Source organism: Entelurus aequoreus, linkage group LG12 (assembly GCF_033978785.1).
Source record: "Entelurus aequoreus isolate RoL-2023_Sb linkage group LG12, RoL_Eaeq_v1.1, whole genome shotgun sequence".
NCBI classification, from domain to species: Eukaryota; Metazoa; Chordata; class Actinopteri; order Syngnathiformes; family Syngnathidae; genus Entelurus; species Entelurus aequoreus.
In genome coordinates, this window is record NC_084742.1 from 64,281,692 (window position 1) to 64,295,635 (window position 13,944).

The 13,944-nt window shown below is 40.7% G+C and overlaps 1 protein-coding gene across 3 annotated transcripts in view; it reads left to right on the forward strand.

Moving 5' to 3' along the window:
- The window catches only part of tmcc3 (transmembrane and coiled-coil domain family 3), a 70,819-nt gene that overhangs the window by 29,333 nt on the left and 27,542 nt on the right, over window positions 1–13,944 (forward strand). The window contains exon 1 of one of the 3 annotated variants that reach the window (XM_062066431.1): window positions 8,392–8,692. The exons of the other annotated variants lie outside the window; for them this stretch is intronic. Within the exon in view, the coding sequence (XP_061922415.1) occupies window positions 8,669–8,692 (24 nt within the window). The 5' untranslated portion in view covers window positions 8,392–8,668. Of the gene's footprint in view, window positions 1–8,391; window positions 8,693–13,944 lie in introns of those variants that run through there. 3 annotated transcript variants of the gene reach the window in all.

Consider the following 13,944-nt stretch of genomic DNA (forward strand, 5'->3'; position numbering starts at 1 on the left):
TACTAAAAGACAAGTTGTCTAGTATGTTCATTATTTTATTTAAGGACTAAATTACAATAATAAACATATGTTTCATGTACACTAACATTTTTTGTTAAAATAAAGACAATAATGACATTTTTATGTGGTCCCCTTTTTTTTAGAAAAGTATCTAAATACATTTTGGTACCGGTACCAAAATATTGGTATCGAGACAACCCTATTCCCAATTAAACGTCACATTTAACTGCCACCCCTTTTGTGTCCCTTTCACACACCAGCATGGATGCCAGAAATCAATATGGGGCTGAAATGGAGTGGAAGTACATAAGGTTATTGGTATTGATCACCGAGAGGAAACAACGTGCTTTAATCAGTTGCTCTTCAATAACAGCTCAACGCCTGATCAAGTCAAAAACCCCCCCGGGGGTCCCCCTGACAGCTCTCGGCATACGTGACTTACAATGTACTCACACTGGACCGAGGGTGTGCTGTTATCAAGGGCCACGTGGCAATTACGACCGCCCTCAGAAGGGCCGTTTATAACACTAGTATATCTACAAGATGTAGATGGTGGCTTTCTCTGTGTAAAGCACTTTAAAGCTCTCGAGAGAAAAGCGCTATATAAATATCATTAATTTCACTTCACTTCATATGAACATAAACGTACAAAAGCCAAAAGCAGTGAAGTTGTCACGTTGTGTAAATGGTAAATAAAAAGAGAATACAACAAATCCTTTTCAACTTATATTCAATTGAATAGACTGCAAAGACAAGATATTTCATGTTCGAACTGGTAAAGTTTATTTTTTTGCAAATTTTAGCTCATTTGGAATTTGATGCCTGCGACATGTTTCAAAAAAGCTGGCACAAGTGGCAAAAAAGACTGAGAAAGTTGAGGAATGCTCATCAAACACTTATTTGGAACGTCCCACAGGAGAACAGGCTAATTGGGAACAGGTGGGTGCCATGATTGGGTATAAAAGCAGCTTCCATGAAATGCTCAGTCGTTCACAAACAAGGACGGGGGCGAGGGTCACCACTTTGTCAACAAATGCCTGAGCAAATTGTTTAAGAACAACATTTCTCAACCAGCTATTGCAAGGAATTTAGGGATTTCACCATCTACGCTCTGTAATATCATCAAAAGGTTCAGAGAATCTGGAGAAATCACCGCACGTAAGCAGCTAAGCCCGTGACCTTCGATCCCTCAGGCGGTACTGCATCAAAAAGCGACGTCAGTGTGTAAAGGATATCACCACATGGGCTCAGGAACACTTCAGAAAACCACTGTGAGTAACTACAGTTGGTCGCTACATCTGTAAGTGCAAGTTAAAACTCTACTGTGCAATGCCAAAGCCATTTATCAACAACACCCAGAAACGCCGCCGGCTTCGCTGGGCCCGAGCTCATCTAAGATGGACTGATGCAAAGTGGAAAAGTGTTCTGTGGTCTGAAGAGTCCACATTTCAAATTGTTTTTTGGAAACTGTGGACGTCAAAGAGGAAAAGAACCATCCGGATTGTTCTAGGCGCAAAGTGTAAAAGCCAGCATGTGTGATGGTAAGGGGGTGTATTAGTGCCCAAGACATGGGTAACTTACACATCTGTGAAGGCACCATTAATGCTGAAAGGTACATTCAGCTTTTGGAGCAACATATGTTTGCCATCCAAGCAACGTTATCATGGACGCCCCTGCTTATTTCAAGCAAGACAATGCCAAGCCACGTGTTACAACAGCGTGGCTTCATAGTAAAAGAGTGTGGGTACTAGACTGGCCTGCCTGTAGTCCAGACCTGTCTCCCATTGAAAATGTGTGGCGCATTATCTAGCCTAAAATAGCACAACGGAGACTGTTGAACAACTTAAGCTGCACCATCACTTCTATTTCGCTCTTGACTTGCTGTCAGTTGTTCTGTTGTGCAAGGTGGTGACTGTTAGTAACTACTAGCGAGGGTAGTGATCACATGCAAGGTGGTGACTGTTAGTAACTACTAGCGAGGGTAGTGATCACATGCAAGGTGGTGACTGTTAGTAACTACTAGCGAGGGTAGTGATCACATGCAAGGTGGTGACTGTTAGTAACTACTAGCGAGGGTAGTGATCACATGCAAGGTGGTGACTGTTAGTAACTACTAGCGAGGGTAGTGATCACATGCAAGGTGGTGACTGTTAGTAACTACTAGCGAGGGTAGTGATCACATGCAAGGTGGTGACTGTTAGTAACTACTAGCGAGGGTAGTGATCACATGCAAGGTGGTGACTGTTAGTAACTACTAGCGAGGGTAGTGATCACATGCAAGGTGGTGACTGTTAGTAACTACTAGCAAGGGTAGTGATCACATGCAAGGTGGTGACTGTTAGTAACTACTAGCGAGGGTAGTGATCACATGCAAGGTGGTGACTGTTAGTAACTACTAGCGAGGGTAGTGATCACATGCAAGGTGGTGACTGTTAGTAACTACTAGCGAGCGGAACCATGACACGACTTCAGTACAAACACGAATGTGGTCGCGGGTAAGCGAGCGTGCTGTTTGATTATGTACCGTCTCTGGACTTCATTTCATTAGGAAATGTGAAGGTTTTTATGAATAACCTGCGATGAGGAGGAGTTGACGTGTCGACTTTGAGCATGCTCCTACATTTGAGCTGTGAGACGACATGAATTATTAAAAGGGTTTTAAGCGGACCAATTCCTTTCATTATTGCCTTATAAATCATTCATTCTTTCCATTCACTTGTCTGTGACACGTCAGCATTTCAACTCACTTTATGCCAGTTACACTTTGTATTACTTTTTAATTTATTACTTCTTAGGCAATTCAGAAGGAAAAATTAAAATATGTATCCCATTTTTGCAAGTACAGTCAAACCTTTCTCTGTCTCTACAACCCCAACATAGTTTCCAGAGTTGATCCTATATTTCTAGGCTATATAGTTCTGGGACGGCCATTTTCCTTCACTACTATTAATATGAAATACAGAATGTCAACACAAGATTCATACTTTCACACACTGCAGAAACAGTCATCCAAGATCCTCTATTCGACAGGAGTTCTTTGCTATGTTTAGGGACCTACTGAAAAAAACAGTCGTCAAAGCTCCTCTATTGACCAGGAGTGCTCTGCTGTTTCTAAGGACCTACTGCAAAAGCAGTAGTCAAAGATCCTCTTCATGACAAGAGTGCTTAACCTAACATGTTCTTAAAAACAGCAAATATCTTCTTAGTGACGAGTGCTCTGCAGTTATTAAGGACCTGCAAAAAAACAGATGTCAAAGATCCTCCATTTGACAGAAATGTTCTGCCTTTGTCAGTGACCTACTGCAAAAACAGTAGTCAAAGATCATCTATGTGACAGGAGTGTTCGGCTGTTTTGGGGACACACTGCAAAAACAGTCATCAAAGATCCTCTATACGAAAGGAGTTCTCTGCTATGTTTAGGGACCTACTGAAAAAAACAGTCGTCAAAGCTCCTCTATTGACCAGGAGTGCTCTGCTGTTTTTAAGGACCTACTGCAAAAGCAGTAGTCAAAGATCCTCTTCATGACAAGAGTGCTTAAACTAACATGTTCTTAAAAACAGCAAATATCTTCTTAGTGACGAGTGCTCTGCAGTTTTTATGGACCTGCAAAAACACTATTTTTACAGACAGTAGTCAAAGATCTTCTTTACAATGAGAGTGCTTACCCTAAAATGTTCTTAAAAACAGCAAAAATATTATTAATTACAGCAGTGCGCTGCTGTTTTTACAGACCTACTGCACAAACAGTTGTCAAAGATCCTCCATTTGACAGAAATGTTCTGCCTTTGTCAGTGACCTACCGCAAAAACAGTAGTCAAAGATCATCTATGTGATAGGAATGTTCGGCTGTTTTGGGGACACACTGCAAAAACAGTCATCCAAGATCCTCTATTCGACACGAGTTCTCTGCTATGTTTAGGGACCTACTGAAAAAAAAAACAGTCGTCAAAGCTCCTCTATTGACCAGGAGTGCTCTGCTGTTTTTAAGGACCTACTGCAAAAGCAGTAGTCAAAGATCCTCTTCATGACAAGAGTACTTAACCTAACATGTTCTTAAAAACAGCAAATATCTTCTTAGTGACGAGTGCTCTGCAGTTTTTAGGGACCTGCAAAAACACTATTTTTACAGACAGTAGTCAAAGATCTTCTTTACAACAAGAGTGCTTACCCTAAAATGTTCTTAAAAACAGCAAAAATATTATTAATTACAGCAGTGCGCTGCTGTTTTTACAGACCTACTGCACAAACAGTTGTCAAAGATCCTCCATTTGACAGAAATGTTCTGCCTTTGTCAGTGACCTACTGCAAAAACAGTAGTCAAAGATCATCTATATGACAGGAGTGTTCGGCTGTTTTGGGGACACACTGCAGAAACAGTCATCCAAGATCCTCTATACAACAGGAGTTCTTTGCTATGTTTAGGGACCTACTGAAAAAAAATCAGTCGTCAAAGATCCTCTATTGACTAGGAGTGCTCTGCTGTTTTTAAGGACCTACTGCAAAAACAGTAGTCAAAGATCCTCTTCATGACAAGAGTACTTAACCTAACATGTTCTTAAAAACAGCAAATATCTTCTTAGTGACGAGTGCTCTGCAGTTATTAAGGACCTGCAAAAAAACAGTTGTCAAAGATCCTCCATTTGACAAAAATTTTCTGCTTTTGTCAGTGACCTACCGCAAAAACAGTAGTCAAAGATCATCTATATGACAGGAGTGTTCGGCTGTTTTGGGGACACACTGCAAAAACAGTCATCAAAGATCCTCTATACGAAAGGAGTTCTCTGCTATGTTTAGGGACCTACTGAAAAAAAATCAGTCGTCAAAGCTCCTCTATTGACCAGGAGTGCTCTGCTGTTTTTAAGGACCTACTGCAAAAACAGTAGTCAAAGATCCTCTTCATGACAAGAGTGCTTAACCTAACATGTTCTTAAAAACAGCAAATATATTCTTAGTGACGAGTGCTCTGCAGTTTTTAAGGACCTGCAAAAAAACAGTTGTCAAAGAGCCTCCATTTGACAGAAATGTTCTGCCTTTGTCAGTGACCTACCGCAAAAACAGTAGTCAAAGATCATCTATGTGATAGGAGTGTTCGGCTGTTTTGGGGACACACTGCAAAAACAGTCATCCAAGATCCTCTATTCGACAGGAGTTCTCTGCTATGTTTAGGGACCTACTGAAAAAAAAACAGTCGTCAAAGCTCCTCTATTGACCAGGAGTGCTCTGCTGTTTTTAGGAACCTACTGCAAAAACAGTAGTCAAAGATCCTCTTCATGACAAGAGTGCTTAAACTAACATGTTCTTAAAAACAGCAAATATCTTCTTAATGACGAGTGCTCTGCACTTTTTATGGACCTGCAAAAACACGGGTCAAAGGTAATCTTTTTGATAGAAGCCCTCTGCTGTTTTTATTGCAAAAACAAAAAGTCCTCTATATGACAGTAGTCCTCTGCTATTTTTAGGGACCTACTGAAAAAACAGTCGTCAAAGCTCCTCTATTGACCAGGAGTGATCTGTTGTTTTTAAGGACTTACTGCAAAAAAATGTATATAAAGTGCAAAAACAATAATCAAAGATACTCTATACGACAGGAGCGCTTTGCTGTTTTTAGGAACCTACTGCAAAAACAGTAGTCAAAGATCCTCCATTTGACAGAAATGTTCTGCTGTTGTCAGTGACCTACTGCAAAAAACAGTAGTCAAAGATCCTCTTTACAACAAGAGTGCTTACCCTAAGATGTTCCTAAAAACAGCGGAAATATTCTTAATTACAGCAGTGCGCTGCTGTTTTTTTACGGACCTGCTGCACAAACAGTAGTCAAAGATCCTCTAAATGACAGGAGTGCTGGGCTTTTTTAAAGGACCTGCAAAAATACTAGTCAAATGTCTACCATTTGACGGGAGTGTTTTTAGGGACAAACCCCAAAAACTGTAGTCAAAGATCCTCTATTTAAAACCAGTGCTCTGTTGTTTTTAAGAACCTACTCCAAAAACAGTAGTCAAAGATCCTCTAAATGACAGGAATGCTGGGCTTTTTTAAAGGACCTGCAATAATACTAGTCAAATGTCCACCATTTGACGGGAGTGTTTTTAGGGACAAACCCCAAAAACATTAGTCAAAGATCCTCTATTTAAAACCTGCGCTCTGTTGTTTTTAAGAACCTACTCCAAAAACAGTAGTCAAAGATCCTCTAAATGACAGGAATGCTGTGCTTTTTTAAAGGACCTGCAATAATAGTAGTCAAATGTCCACAATTTGAAGGGAGTGTTTTTAGGGACAAACCCCAAAAACAATCGTCAAAGATCCTCTATTTAAAACCAGCGCTCTGTTGTTTTTAAGAACCTACTCCAAAAACAGTTGTCAAAGATCCTCTAAATGACAGGAATGCTGTGCTTTATTAAAGGACCTGCAAAAATACTAGTCAAATGTCCACCATTTGACGGGAGTGTTTTTAGGGACAAACCCCAAAAACTGTCGTCAAAGATCCTCCATTTAAAACCTGCGCTCTGTTGTTTTTAAGAACCTACTCCAAAAACAGTAGTCAAAGATCCTCTAAATGACAGGAGTGCTGTGCTTTTTTAAAGGACCTGCAATAATACTAGTCAAATATCCACCATTTGACGGGAATGTTTTTAGGGACGCACTCCAAAAACAGTAGTCAAAGATCCTCTATTTAAAACCAGCGCTATGTTGTTTTTAAGAACCTACTCCAGTCAAAGATCCTCTGAATGACAGGAGTGCTGGGCTTTTTTAAAGGACCTGCACAAATACTAGTCAAATGTCCACCATTTGACGGGAGTGTTTTTAGGGACAAACCCCAAAAACAGTCGTCAAAGATCCTCTATTTAAAACCAGCGCTCTGTTGTTTTTAAGAACCTACTCCAAAAACAGTAGTCAAAGATCCTCTAAATGACAGGAATGCTGTGCTTTTTAAAGGACCTGCAAAAATACTAGTCAAATATCCACCATTTGACGGGAGTGTTTTTAGGGACAAACCCCAAAAACAGTCGTCAAAGATCCTCTATTTAAAACCAGCGCTCTGTTGTTTTTAAGAACCTACTCCAAAAACAGTAGTCAAAGATCCTCTAAATGACAGGAGTGCTGGGCTTTTTTAAAGGACCTGCAAAAATAGTAGTCAAATGTCCATCATTTGACGGGAGTGTTTTTAGGGACAAACCCCAAAAACTGTAGTCAAAGATCCTCTATTTAAAACCAGCGCTCTGTTGTTTTTAAGAACCGACTCCAAAAACAGTAGTCAAAGATCCTCTAAATGACAGGAGTGCTGTGCTTTTTTAAAGGACCTGCAAAAATACTAGTCAAATGTCCACCATTTGACGGGAGTGTTTTTAGGGACAAACCCCAAAAACAGTAGTCAAAGATCCTTTATTTAAAACCAGTGCTCCGTTGTTTTTAAGAACCTACTCCAAAAACAGTAGTCAAAGATCCTCTAAATGACAGGAGTGTTGTGCTTTTTTAAAGGACCTGCAAAAATACTAGTCAAATTTCCACCATTTGACGGGAGTGTTTTTAGGGACAAACCCCAAAAACAGCAGTCAAAGATCCTCTATTTAAAACCAGCGCTATGTTGTTTTTAAGAACCTACTCCAAAAACAGTAGTCAAAGATCCTCTAAATGACAGGAGTGCTGTGCTTTTTTAAAGGACCTGCAATAATAGTAGTCAAATGTCCACCATTTGACGGGAGTGTTTTTAGGGACGCACTCCAAAAACAGTAGTCAAAGATCCTCTATTTAAAACCAGCGCTATGTTGTTTTTAAGAACCTACTCCAGTCAAAGATCCTCTGAATGACAGGAGTGCTGGGCTTTTTTAAAGGACCTGCACAAATACTAGTCAAATGTCCACCATTTGACGGGAGTGTTTTTAGGGACAAACCCCAAAAACAGTCGTCAAAGATCCTCTATTTAAAACCAGCGCTCTGTTGTTTTTAAGAACCTACTCCAAAAACAGTAGTCAAAGATCCTCTAAATGACAGGAGTGCTGGGCTTTTTTAAAGGACCTGCAAAAATACTAGTCAAATGTCCACCATTTGACGGGAGTGTTTTTAGGGACAAACCCCAAAAACAGTCGTCAAAGATCCTCTATTTAAAACCAGTGCTCTGTTGTTTTTAAGAACCTACTCCAAAAACAGTAGTCAAAGATCTTCTACACGACAAGTGTGCTTCAACTAGCATCTTATAAACGGCACAGATCCTACTAATGACAGGAGAGGTTTGCTGTTTTTAGGAATCTGCTTCAAAAATACAGACATTCGATCCAAACTAAAGTCATTCACAATTGATTGGTAGAAATTCCAATTGCTGAGCTATAGTATACGAGGGGTATGTTTGATATGGACGGCCACGCCTCTCCGTACATGACACGGTGGGCGGTGCTTACGTCCTCCGCTGTATTCCAGCAGCCGGAGGTGCCACAGGGGTTCCGACTGTCCACCGCGGCGCTAACGTCGGCTGATCGAGCCTCGCCATCTCCGCTGGAGTCCTCGTAAGATGTCGACCTTACACGCACAACGGACGGTGTTCTTGTAGCGGTCGCCAGACAAGTTTAACGCCCGAGGCAAGGATACTTTGGTGCCCGCACGGGGAGCCGAGACTATGCCGGGATACGCTGGTGCTGCTGCGGCCAAAAGTTCCCCACAAGTCGTGCTCCACCGATGAACACCATCGACGCTAACATGGTAAACAATAAACATTACTGTTGGAATGACTTGAGTAATGCGCGCTACTATCATACTTTGAAAGAAAACATTTCTGTAATTTGTCAGGTGAGTGTGTCGTCACGGAGAAGAGTATTAAAGATATGGCATTAAGTACAACTATAAACAATACTGACTTTGCTAAGCAACAGTTTGTGTAACCGCGAACATCTGGCAACATGCCGCCACTGGCTTGTATTATCATGCCAGACTTCAATAAGAAATTGACTCTTTTGTCGTACTATGGCGGCTGTCGCACATCAGCAAAAAAAACGAGCCGTTATTTATGTATTAGTGCGTTATGTCCTACACAATGAATGCCGAAATGTGTGAATTCCCCTAATGTGTATTCAACAGTTTTTTGGGGGGGCTGGTGGATGCCCATGTTTTCTTTTATGAGGGCTACTTGAAATCTGGAGTTTTTAGGTGAAGTTTGGTGGAGAGTCCCTGAGTTTCCTTCAGAAAACGTCTGCTCTTCCTGACTTTGTGTGTTGAGGCTTCACATTTGAACTTGTATTTGATGTCGAGCTGTGCAGTGAGAACAGGTTAGTCAGGTCTGACTAAATATGGACTGGATGTTGTTATGTTGTGTATCCCCTGCACGCTAACACTGCTGCTGACCCTTACAGGTACAAACCCCGTTTCCATATGAGTTGGGAAATTGTGTTAGATGTAAATATAAACGGAATGCAATGATTTGCAACTCATTTTCAACCCATATTCAATTGAATGCACTACAAAGACAACATATTTGATGTTCAAACTCATAAACTTTATTTTTTTTTTGCAAATAATAATCAACTTAGAATTTCATGGTTGCAACACGTGCCAAAGTAGTTGGGAAAGGGCATGTTCCAACACTGTGTTACATGGCCTTTCCTTTTAACAACACTCAGTAAAGGTTTGGGAACTGAGGAGACACATTTTTGAAGCTTCTCAGGTGGAATTCTTTCCCATTCTTGCTTGATGTACAGCTTAAGTTGTTCAACAGTCCGGGGGTCTCCCTTGTGCTATTTTAGGCTTCATAATGCGCCACACATTTTCAATGGGAGACAGGTCTGGACTACAGGCAGGCCAGTCTAGTACCCGCACTCTTTTACTATGAAGCCACGTTGATGTAACACGTGGCTTGGCATTGTCTTGCTGAAATAAGCAGGGGCGTCCATGGTAACGTCGCTTGGATGGCAACATATGTTGCTCTAAAACCTGTATGTACCTTTCAGCATTAAAGGCGCCTTCACAGATGTGTAAGTTACCCATGTCTTGGGCACTAATACACCCCCATACCATCACACATGCTGGCTTTTACACTTTGCGCCTAGAACAATCCGTTATTTTCCTCTTTGGTCCGGAGGACACGACGTCCACAGTTTCCAAAAACAATTTGAAATGTGGACTCGTCAGACCACAGAACACTTTTCCACTTTGTATCAGTCCATCTTAGATGAGCTCGGGCCCAGCGAAGCCATCGGCGTTTCTGGGTGTTGTTGATTAACGGTTTACGCCTTGCATAGGAGAGTTTTAACTGGCACTTACAGATGTAGCGACCAACTGTAGTTACAGACAGTGGGTTTCTGAAGTGTTCCTGAGCCCATGTGGTGATATCCTTTACACACTGATGTCGCTTGTTGATGCAGTACAGCCTGAGGGATGGAAGGTCACGGGCTTAGCTGCTTACTTGCAGTGATTTCTCCAGATTCTCTGAACCCTTTGATGATATTACGGAGCGTAGATGGTGAAATCCCTAAATTCCTTGCAATAGCTGGTTGGGAAAGGTTTTTCTTAAACTGTTCAACAATTTGCTCATGCATTTGTTGACAAAGTGGTGACCCTCGCCCCATCCTTGTTTGTGAATGACTGAGCATTTCATGGAATCTACTTTTATACCCAATCATGGCACCCACCTGTTCCCAATTAGCCTGTTCACCTGTGGGATGTTCCAAATAAGTGTTTGATGAGCATTCCTCAACTTTATCAGTATTTATTGCCACCTTTCCCAACTTCTTTGTCACGTGTTGCTGGCATCAAATTCTAAAGTTAATGATTATTTGCAAAAAAAAAAAACGTTTATCAGTTTGAACATCAAATATGTTGTCTTTGTAGCATATTCAACTGAATATGGGTTGAAAAGGATTTGCAAATCATTGTATTCCGTTTATATTTACATCTAACACAATTTCCCAACTCATATGGAAACGGGGTTTGTATTTTACCAGATATAGCCGGGCTGTTCAACCGGTTTGTCAGTTCAAAACTTGGGAGGCAAATATTTTGCAGCAAATTCCTAAAAACACTGGAATGCTCCTGTTGTGGAACTTGGAGCTCTGTAAACACACTGGCAGATTATTGCATTGACATTTGAACCTTGCTCGCAAACACATAACACTTGGGTCCAAACTTGTGAACTGAGGCGTTCCAAAAGGCACCCCTTTAAGTACTCTCCTTTTTGTTTTTTTTGTAATGGGATTCCTCTAACTAAGGCAGGGGTGCCCGTTACGTCAATCGCGAGCTAGCGGTCGATCAAATGTATATACTTGTTCTTATGCTTTCTGAGCTCACTATGTTCTCTGCTCGCTGTACATATCCTACCAAGTCTGACCTACACTGTTTCAATACCCATTTCTCAGATGATATAATTGTTGATGACTGAAGTGCTGATATCAACCAAACCTAACCCCCCCCCCCCCCCCCCGCCCCAACCCCCTCACATCCCACCCCCGGATTGTAAATAATGTAAATAATTCAATGTATATACTCTGATGATTAACTTGTGTGATGACTGTATTATGATGATAGTATATGTCTGTACCATGAATTAATTACGTGGACTAAACAAGTTGAAAAACTTATTCGGGTGTTACCATTTAGTGGTCAATTGTACGGAATATGTACCGTATTTTTCGGACTATAAGTCGCAGTTTTTTTCATAGTTTGGCCGGGGGTGCGACTTATACTCAGGAGCGACTTATGTGTGAAATTATTAACACATTAGCGTAAAATATCGAATAATATTATTTATCTCCTTCACGTAAGAGGCTAGACGTATAAGATTTCATGGGATTTAGCGATTAGGAGTGACAGATTGTTTGGTAAACGTATAGCATGTTCTATATTTGAATGACTCTTACCATAATATGTTACGTTAACATACCAGGCACCTTCTCAGTTGGTTATTTATGCCTCATATAACGTACACTTATTCAGCCTGTGGTTCACTATTCTTTATTTATTTTAAATTGCCTTTCTAATGTCTATTCTTGGTGTTGGCTTTTATCAAATACATTTCCCCAAAAAATGCGACTTATACTCCAGTGCGACTTATATATGTTTTTTTTCCTTCTTTATTATGCATTTTCGACCGGTGCGACTTATACTCCGAGGGACTTATACTCCGAAAAATACGGTACTGTACTGTGCAATTTACTAATAAAAGTTTCAATCAATCAATCCAATCAATCAATCAATCAATGGCGGAGGGTGTGTCAGTCGATCGCCTAAAAATAGACCTAAAAATAGACTTAAAAATAATCCTAAAAATTAGCAATCATCAATCTTCACCAAGACGTCACTTTCCTCACTTGATTGACATTCACGGCACCCGAGGGTCTTGTGAGATGACGCTTCGCTGCTGCCAGATCATTATTCAGAAAAAACGACCGGCAGGAAGGCGAGAAACACTTTTTATTTCAACAGACTCTCGCGCTGCACCTGCCGTCAAAACTCTGCACAGTTCCTGTCTTCACAGTAAAAGCCCTGCTCCGTCCTGCCTGCGCTAACAAAATAAGAGTCTCGGAAAGCCGGCGCGCTCAAGCGAGCAAGCTACGGAGTTTGCCGCCAATGTATCTCTTGTAAAGTGTATAAAAAAGAGTATGGAAAGTGGACAAATAAGATGGCAAAAAGCAAGCACTTTAATGTGGTATTGGACAGAAAGGAGGACTTTTTTTCCTCCTTTATTTGAAAATGTGGATGTTATCATTACTACTGTCTGATTCCAATCAATGCAAGTCATCACAATCACACCGACTTATATTCTTGTCTTCATGAAAGAAAGGAATGTTAAACATGCTTGTATTACCATTAAACACCTTTAACTTGTTAACAAAAACTTCTCTTTCATAAATAAATATAAATTATATATATGAATTATGTACATCCCCTCCACTTGGTCAATTAAAAAGTAGCTCGCCTGCAGAAAAAGTGTGGCCACCCCTAAACTAAGGTGTTGTTGTATCTCGTTTTCTTCAGATGCAGCCAGGAGTCACGCGTTCAAATTATTTGTACTAGTGGTGTTCCGTAAGGTTCCGTTTTAGGTCCTCTCTTTTTTTCATAATTTGGGCTATTCAACCGGTGGCCCACGAGTTCAGTTCAAAAAAACTCACATGTTTGCAGCAGCTTCTTAAAAGGTGCTGTCATAGAGATGATCTCTGACTAGCTTTTTTGCAGAAGCTCCTTAGAAACACCAGAGCGCTCCTTTAACTCAATCAATGTGTACTGCGGAGGACCAGTGGTGTGGCGTCAGGGCCAGCAAGGCCTTCTCTGCTGGCCTAACATAACCACAAATCATGATCATAATTAAAGATAAAATTATATTTTTATTTACTTTCCCTAAATATTTAAAAGTATTCATATTCTCTTCATGTCATATTATGCTCCTTCCAGTGCTGTTGTTTTTATCCAATCAGAATTCAGCTAGCTTATGTTGCCATGCTACCTTCAGAATCAACAATGTCTGTGCACTGTAAGTGAACGGGCACATACAGTTGATAGATAATTGCAATAACCAATCAGATCAGGAGTTGTTGTCAGTTAAGCCTTCTAGCTGGCCTCACCTTGAACGTGACGTTTACGCGTCCTGTGATTGGATACTCACCGGGACCGTTAGCGGATGAATTTGGGAACACATACAGTTGATAGACCGTTGCGATAGCCAATCAGATCACACGTTGTTGACAGTAGCCTATCTAGGTTAACGAGACTGTGATTGGATACTCACTTGTCATTCCAAAGTGAGTATCCAATCACAAGTTGCAAGTTAGCAGAAAGCAGGAAGTGTTGCGCCTAATAGAATAGAATAGAAAGTACTTTATTGATCCCTGGGGGAAATTCAGCACCAGAGTTCGCTCACAATAGACAATAAACACTTATTTTTTACATGTGAATAATATAAATACAGTCTATTATACAGCATTATTCACATGTGAATACCATGAATACAGTCTATTATACAGCATTAT